The 8984-nt window shown below is 39.5% G+C and overlaps 1 protein-coding gene across 1 annotated transcript; it reads left to right on the top strand.

Annotated features, from left to right (window-relative positions):
• Positions 1–3221: 3221 nt before the first annotated feature.
• LOC138046034 (aspartic and glutamic acid-rich protein-like) lies at positions 3222–8142 on the top strand. Its single transcript, XM_068892720.1, has 5 exons — positions 3222–3423; positions 4289–4366; positions 5789–6550; positions 7630–7732; positions 8133–8142. The coding sequence occupies exons 1-5, from the start codon at positions 3222–3224 to the stop codon at positions 8140–8142; spliced, it is 1155 nt and encodes a 384-aa protein (XP_068748821.1).
• Positions 8143–8984: the final 842 nt, after the last annotated feature.

The following is an 8984-nucleotide window of genomic DNA, read 5'->3' on the forward strand; positions in this document are numbered from 1 at the left end:
CAGATATCTTTTACTCCCTCAAAGAGCCAAGACAGTGTTGTCCTTAAAAGTTCGAAAATTCCTCTTCAGGTTTGGATTTTCGCATAAATGACAGAAAAACACAACATCAATCCCTGAACGGGTCAATCAAATAGGTAATTAAAAAATGTTTTTCTTTACGAGTTTCCAATGGCATGCATACTTCAGAAACTGTTGATTCGTGATCATCGATCTGGGTTCGGCAGCTGCAGTTATAGTGGTAAGGGCCCTATGACATTTGGCGGGTTAGTACGGTGTAACCGGGTTTGACTAATTATGCCCCGGCGAGTTTCAGCGTAATGTTGTATGAGGCGAGCCAGCCCAGCTTCGGTTAAATTTAACAACTGCTGAAAGAAAAGAATATCAGTGACAGCAAGGAATGAAACTTGTTTTTTTCTGTCCCGCTGAACTTTTATTATGAACCTTCATTCACAATTTAAAGCAGTGTCCTTTGAAAGGTAACATATCTCTTTAAAGCAAAGATTGGTAGCCACACCCTCTCTGCTAACTCTTTCTTATCACATGAAAGTCTCGATCCAAATACACATTGATTGGAGCATTCAGTTATAACTTGGAGGGTCGATCGGCATGGAGCTCAGAATTTCTTTGTTCAATCTCAACATCGAATATTCCCTTTATCTTTTAAGTCTTGCTTGAGGCAGTTGTTATGGGTTTCTTTGTTTTTCGCTAATGGCTCGTGATAAAGCGCTATTGTGTTGATTGTTGGGGGCAACGAACGGAGAATATGTAATATTATTCAAGTAGAGAGTTATAAATTATTTACTAAGTTAAACATCATTTTGATACTTCAACTGAAAATTAGGAAAGAAACCGTCGAGAGTATAGGCTCGTATAAGCACACCAAAATTCACCTCTAGGATTTTGTTCCCTCGAAAACGTAGCCATAGCAAACCATTTTTCTTGCAAAATATGAACTTATTTAGATTTCGAAAATTAAAAAAAAATTAGTTGTGATACGAAAATTCTAAGTAACACTTCAATTAAAATCAACAGATTTTACCCACATTATCTGGTTGGATTCCATTCAAATAATTATAATCATTAAAAATGACTTTTAATAGTTTAGCTTCAGGCCTATATATCCAAGCAGAAGTGTTCTACTAAATGGAAAAACTGTTAATCAAGTCAAGCTTACGAAGATGTAGGCTCCCGCACAGTCGCTTCTATGGTAGTCGTATTTAACCTCCTATACCCACAATCGTCTTATTTTCCAAATTACAAATTGGCATTTCAAAATCAAATTGGTTTTTGAGTTTGTTGGTTTTAGAGGAGAGGTGAAAACCAGAGTACCCGGAGAAAAACCTTTCGAAGCAGAGTAGAGGCAGAATTGACAAACCGGCTCAATCCACTTATGACGCTGGGTCTCCATGAGAATCGAACCCAGTCCACACTGCTCTCACCACGTTTCCAGTTCTTTATTCCTACAGCTTAACCAGTGGTGCACTCTGGCTGATCACCATCCCGGTTATCGTCTAGCGATGGCCAATTAATGCTTATAACGAAGTCCGTTATACCCGCCATGTAGTTTACTTCTGAATTTCCCGCTGAAGTTGTTCTGCGAGTGACGTCACCTTCAACAAGACAGTAGGTAAAATTTGATTGGCTAAACTGCGGGAAAGGAATGCTTACTTTCGGGTAAGCAGGCATTGAAATACGACTCCCCCAAGGACGATTGCGTGGGAGGCTATCGCAGATGAGAAATTCAATGTTTTTCACGAGAGGGGAAAAGTGTAGTATCGAGAGCCAAACATCTCGGGGACGGAGCAGAGAATCAAAAATTCAACCCAAATATGACGCCAAATCCGCGAAAAGAATCGGGGATACATCACGTACTGCGCACCATGGTTCCTTCTCCAAATAAGAGAAATATTTACCACTTTAACTCTTTAAAATCACAAAATAGCCTTTGAGCACGCATTTTGTTAATCCCTAGAAGTAAGCGACCTGAATATTACAAATAATCATTATTTCATTTATTTTTATCTTATTTTCAACAACTTTTTTTTGTACTTTTTTGTTGATGACAAATCTTTAATTGCTCCTAAATAAAGACCAATAAATAAGTCAGAGAAATATTTACCACTTTAACTCTTGAAAATCACAAAATAGCCTTTGAGCACGCATTTTGTTAATCCCTATAAGTAAGCGACCTGAATATTACAAATGATCATTATTTCATTTATTTTTATCTTATTTTCAGCAACTTTTTTTTGGTACTTTTTTGTTGATGACAACTCTTTATTGCTCCTAAATAAAGACCAATAATTAAGTTGTGGCATTCGCACAGGAAAATCCCATTAAAGCATATAATCATAGAATGAACAGAAAATAAATTTTATACTGACACACAAATTTAAATTTTCGAACTCATGATAAATGGTTGGGTTCAAGACTAATAATGGTTTTGAGAATTCTAAACAAAATTTCATAGCAATCTTGAAGCCTCTTATAGTCTAAGCCAGTGTTTCCTACGCATAAAATCACTGAGAGTTCCACAGTTTTCTACCCTTGATATAATATAGTAAATAGCTTTATATTGGTATTTCAGAGATGAGGGCTATTGGACCTACTGGATATTCAGAAAGGTAATCAATTTAAAATAGCCGCTTTATTGTATGCATTTAAGTTTATTTTCTCAAGGATTTTGGGAGACAAAAGCTATTCAGCACATTTTGGAATTGTATTGTTGTAACACAAGTGCTTGGTCATCTTTACGTCAAATTTGAGTGGAACTCTTTTGAAACCGAACACCCCAAGTCTTTTGCAATTGGTTTTCTCTCACTGCCGCTATCCCAGCTAGACTAGATCACCAAAAGTCTGCAAAAGATCACTCACAAACGAATTTTGAGAATGATTTTTTGACTCAGTTTACTCGTGTCGATTTAAACGATAAAAATCTAACTTTGAAACGTTTCTCCTCGTCGTTCCGCATTCTTTAAGTTCGTGTTAAATGTACAAATTATTCAACCACCATTTTTTATGCATAAGTGCTGTGTATTTTGAGGATACTCTATTTGACTTTTTGATTTCGTAGACCGATATCTCAAGTGGTCGTTAATTTTGCGCGGTATTGTGAGAACAGCGAGCCCGTTATTGTGAGGGTTTTCCTGTTTCATAGCATTATAAGAGGGTGAGTTCTCCTCTCTAAATCAGGCAATTCAGATAAGCAATCATAGGAAATCATGTCAGGGGCTCTTCGAAGTGTCCTCGTAATCCTGCTTGCTGCTTTAGGGACTTTTTTACTTGCTGAATGTTTAGAGGATAAAGCATTCCCCGCTGAGGATAACAAGTTGGACAATGCACTGGCTAAACATGAAGATTTAGGCCATGCGGCGGCCGAAGGCGGCAAGGACGAGGGGATAGCTTTTGAAGACGAAGTTGAGGGTATGGGAGAATTTTTATCTTTTTAAATTTTCTGCATTTCAACCTCTCTTTTTTTCTTTGATACAATGATGGACTTGATTCGATTCCTATAGCAAGTTTCCGTTGTAAATCTGCAACCTTGAAAACTCTATATAGATTTGACAAGCTTGAAGCTTTCAAAACCAGCGCTGGTTATCTTCTTGTCAATCCTTCAACTGCTGACGTATCGGTTCAACTCGTGTCTTTAACACTGTCGTAAAACCTCTTATTTTACTCCAATATCTGAACCGGTTGATTGATGAAAAGTGTCCGATAAATAAATCAATGCAAGAGTTTCATTCGTCGAATCTTTATCATCATAGAATCCAGAACACCCTCTGAGAGGCTTTACTAACTAATTTTTCCGCTTTGGTCACCTACCTTCACTAAACGTCTGGTTTCTTGATAAGTATTTAAAACTTCATCGTTTATCTCTGTAACACTTTCACTTTTCGTTATAACGGACCCTGAAACGGCAAAAAAGTTCGGGTTAAATTCAAAACTCTCAACCAATTGATCAATGTAATATCCTAACCTTTGAAATGGTATTGCTCGGTTTTCGTTTAACTACTAGTGGAATTGCTTACCACAACAGCTATACTCGACGTTTTATGACTAATTCAGAGGCACTATCAGGCATTTGCACACATTTTTTTTCTTCTTTCGCAGTTCGGCGTTTAGCGGGTTAATCGCTCCTCGCGAAAGAAAAATACACCCAGGGTAGCATTTGCAATACACAACACAACCCATTTTTGCCGGGGCTTGCTACACAAGTCACTTGGGATTTAGTCACTTCGTAAGCCTCACGTTTAATTCATATGACTGATTCGAATTTTGATTTGGAAAGGCAAAGAGAAAACCCAGGCTGATGAAGTCGATGACATGACAGAAGACAACGCTCTGCTTTGGAATGATAAAAGCTCAGGTAATAACAAAACTAGACCCATATATCTGCGTGAAATCGGGCTTTCCTGATGTCCTGGACCGTCAAATTAAAAAAAAAAAGAATCGAAAAAGAAATACAGTAGAGTTGCCGGCTACATTTGAACTTGTTTTTTAGGTTAGGGTGATGGCAATGATTGTCGTTACGTTCCTTCACAAATGTCCGCTCTCGTATAGTTCGCGGACCGACCCGTTCCGAAAACGCTCGACATCTTAAGTGTGGGTCTACCGTGAAGGGTGTATGCATTTGTATGTGGTTTGAGCGTATTAGACACCATATTCATGATTACTTTCAATGACGCCATTTTCGTTCAATGTTGGCCTAAAATTCGCGCATGCGCTATAAAAGATGAATCGGCCCTGGCACATCCATGTCACCGATGCGCTTTGGTTAATTTCGCGCATGCGCTTTACAAGCTTGAGTGCGATCTTTGCCTGAACGCAAAAAAAAAGAAAACGTCTCGGAAATTTAACTTCAGTCGTTTCCCATGAGAAGCCGGAGTAAAAGTTGTGAAAAAGCGACGGGTATCAGACGTTTGAACGTTCTGATACTCACCTAGATTATCGAAATATCGAATTACGCAAACTGTTATGTTTTCTGTGTGCCTTGTATCCAATCAACACCTACTTTCTCTTGATTTGTTTTCCGTGTCCGGCTATATTCCATTATTTTTCAATTGTAAGCTACTCACTCATAGCACATGTAAATTTTATCCAGTTTAAATCTCCATATAAGTTAGATTTTATGTTCATTTCGTTTCTTGTCCTTCACCTGAATCCAGCCATCGCGGTGATTGGCTAGCGGTTTTCAGTCACACGTGCCCCTCAACGACTATTTTTAATTTTTCGAAACTAAACCTTTTGTCGGAACTGGCCGGCCAGACCTGTCAGTTTGCAAAGAAAATGCAGCAATTTGAAGGAACACTTGTATGATAATCCCTCGCCTTCTTCTGGAAGAGTACAAATCCTCGAAGTGTGTTTTTATTTGAAGGCGATGTAAAATTATTCCTTACAAATGTCCGGTCTGGCCGCTCAGTTCTGTCCTAAATTTGGGTGGACGTCACTCTGAAATGTTTTCATGACAATAGTCCTGTTCCCTTGGAAGCAGTCGAATTCGCTATGGAAACATTTGATTGACATCCACGAAAATTAACAACGCAATTAACAATACAATTCAAAGTATTTGAAGCATTTTAACCTTTTTTGGAATTTTTGCATTTCATGGTTTAACCAAAAGGATGTGTTATTATACCTTGTGCTTCGCGAGATATCAGTTACATTACGAGTCTTGAGGATAATACCCAGTCCCCAGTCCACTTTTTTCCCCTACGTATACATTCGAGTTAGCTGGGCAGGCTAGTGCTAAAGTTGTCCCACTGTATACATTCATCTCTTTCCCATACAGATCAAGAAGATGAACACCAAACAGAAGAGAAAGATAACGTTGACGATGAGAAAACAATTGATGCCGAAGATAACTCGGAAGATGAGAGATCCGCGGATGATGTCGAAGATGTGAAAACCGCTGACTCCGACGACTATCTCCAGAAGAAGGAAACCTCAAATGATATCGAAGATGTTTCCGACAATGACGAAACGGCTGATGCCGAGGATGTACCCAAGGACGAGCAAACAGCTGATGATCCAGAAGATTTTCCGAACAATGAGGAAACCTCTGATGCCGACGATCTCCCCAAGGATGAACAACTAGCTGATGATCTCGAAGATGTTCCTAAGGAAGAGGAAACTGCTGGTGTCGAAGATTATCCCGAGGACAAGCGGGAATCGGATAATGATCCTGAAGATGTTCCCGAGAAGGACGAAACTGCTGATGCCGAAGATTATCTCGAGGACGAAGAAACGGTTGATGATCCCGAGGATGTTCTCGAGAATGAGGAAACCGCTGAGCCCGAAGATTATCCCGAGGACGAAGAGACCGCTGATGATCCCAAAGATGTTCCCGAGAATGACGAAACCGCTAATGTCGAAGATATTCCCGAAAATGAGAAAAGTTTTTATGTCAAAGATGTACCCGAGGGTGATCCCGAAGATGAGGAAACCGCTGATGAAGCCGAAGATTATTCCGAAAGTGACGAAACTGCTAATGCCGAAGATTATTCCGAGTATTTTATGACAGTGGAATCGGATGAAGATGAAAAGTACTCAGGTAATTGCAAAACAGAAACATTCATTGGAATACAAAATGTAATTATTCCCTGGAGCATCAATTAACTTTGTCTTACAATCTCCGATAGAGGTCGGGAAATTATTTGTAACAAGAAATGTATATTGATTTAAGATTTTTTGACATTTCTGTTCTCTGGTGAGTTTAGTCGGTCTCTTTTTTTTGTAACAATTTACTCAACTACAACCTGTTAGCTTAAAAGGTGAAGGCTCATACTCGGTCAAATTCCAGGCCCCACCAGTACCCTCAAGGTCTTCAAGCAAATTACATTGCAACTAAAGTACTATCTTTGCCATGGTACCGTCATTTCACGCCATCTTAGCTCAATTCAACATCACTGCATGAAGCCGTACTAGTGTTAGTTGGTGTAAATAGTGTATGTAATAGGCCATTACAGCGTTACAGTTGTTTCTTCCGTGACCTAGCCTATGAATGGCTGCGAGGCTGCTGGTGACCCTGTATTGATATGCACAGGCCTCGCTGCTTTTATCCTGTAAATTCTGTTTTTGTAATTGACAATTATTCTCTGAAGATATTGGTGAATAAAAACCGAGACAAAGTCGAGGTTTTTATTCACCGCTATTTATCGAGCCTGAGGTGAATAATTGTTTTAGTATAATTACATAGACGATCGCGATTATTAGAAAAATATGTATTTTCTTTAAAACAATTAATATCTTCGTCTGTCACCTCTACAAAACGGCTTGCGGCCATTAAAAACCGCTTTGGTGATTAATCACCTCCAGAGCAGCCAATCAGCGCAAAGAATTTTCAATAATCACCTATGTAATTATAAGTCTCATGGTCTTAGTTTTGTATCAAAACAGGGTCACCGGCAGCCTGGCTGCCATTCCTAGGCCAGGTAACTTAGCTACAACTGTATAATGGTCTATTGCAGTGGCTGTTTATATGTCCTTGTAACGGCAAATGTCTTAAAATAAGTTAAACGTATTTCCTTGCCACTTTCTAAAAGAAATCAGTACACAGTGAAGCGATTGAAATTTGAAAACATGTACAGTTTCAGTTAATTGTATCATGAACTTGTTGTTGTTTATTTTCAGAATCAACCCAAGAAGGAGACGAAATTACTCCAGAATTGATTTCCAGCGAAAGTGATCCAATAGTACGCTGTGGTAGTCTTAGCTACAATTCAACCAAGCAGAGGTGCTGTTACGGCAAAGTCATATCCAAATATTACCCATGCGTCAGACCAAAATGTGGTTCGAAGTACTACAACCCATATACTCACAAATGCTGTTTCGGACGAGACGTCATCTCCAGATCATTTCCTTGCTTATTAAAGTGTGGTTTGAAGTCATATAACCCAGTTTCACACAAGTGCTGTTCTAGACGCTATATCACCCCCAAGTCGTTTCCTTGTGTGGTAAAGTGTGGTTTGAAGTACTACACCCCTGTTACCCACAAGTGCTGTTACGGACGTGACGTCATCCCCAGATCTTCTCCATGTTTATTGAAATGTCGTTCGAAGTCCTACAATCCAGTCACACACAAGTGCTGTTATGGACGGTATGTCATCTTAAAGTCTTCTCTTTGTTCATTTAAGTGTGATCTGAAGTCCTACAATCCAGTAACTCACAAGTGCTGTTATGGACGTTATGTCACGCCCAAATCGTCTCCATGTCTACTGAAATGTGGTTTGAAATACTACAACCCGCTAACCCACAGGTGCTGTTTCGGACATAAAATCACTTCAAAGTATTATCCATGTTCATTTGAATGTGGTCCGAAGTACTATAACCCACTTACACACAAGTGTTGTTCTGGACACTATATCACCACCAAATCCTCTCCTTGTCTGTTAAAATGTGGTGCGAAGTACTACAACCCGCTGACCCACAAGTGCTGTTTCAGACGTGACGTCACTACCAGGTCATCTCCTTGCCTATTAAAATGTGGTTTGAAGTACTACAACCCAGCTACACACAGGTGTTGTTCTGGACGCTACATAGCCCTCAAGTCGTCTCCATGTCTGTTGAAATGCGGCTCGAAGTACTACAACCCATATACTCACAAATGCTGTTATGGACGTAGCATCACTTCGATATCCTATCCATGTGTACTAAAATGTGGTTTAAAGTACTACAATCCAGTTACACACAAGTGCTGTTCAAGACGTTATGTCACCCCTAAGTCTTCTTCATGTCTACTAAAATGTGGTTTGAAGTACTACAACCCGCTAACGCACAAGTGCTGTTTTGGACGTGACGTTACTTCAGTATCTTCTCCATGTCCGTTAAAATGTGGTTCGAAGTACTACAACCCATATACTCACAAATGCTGTTTCGGACGAGACATCACCCCCAGATCTTCTCCGTGCTCATTAAAATGTGGTTTGAAGTCATACAACCCAGTTACACACAAGTGCTGTTTTGCACGTTATATCACCCCTAAGTCC

This window comes from Montipora capricornis, chromosome 4 (genome assembly GCF_036669925.1).
Source record: "Montipora capricornis isolate CH-2021 chromosome 4, ASM3666992v2, whole genome shotgun sequence".
NCBI classification, from domain to species: Eukaryota; Metazoa; Cnidaria; class Anthozoa; order Scleractinia; family Acroporidae; genus Montipora; species Montipora capricornis.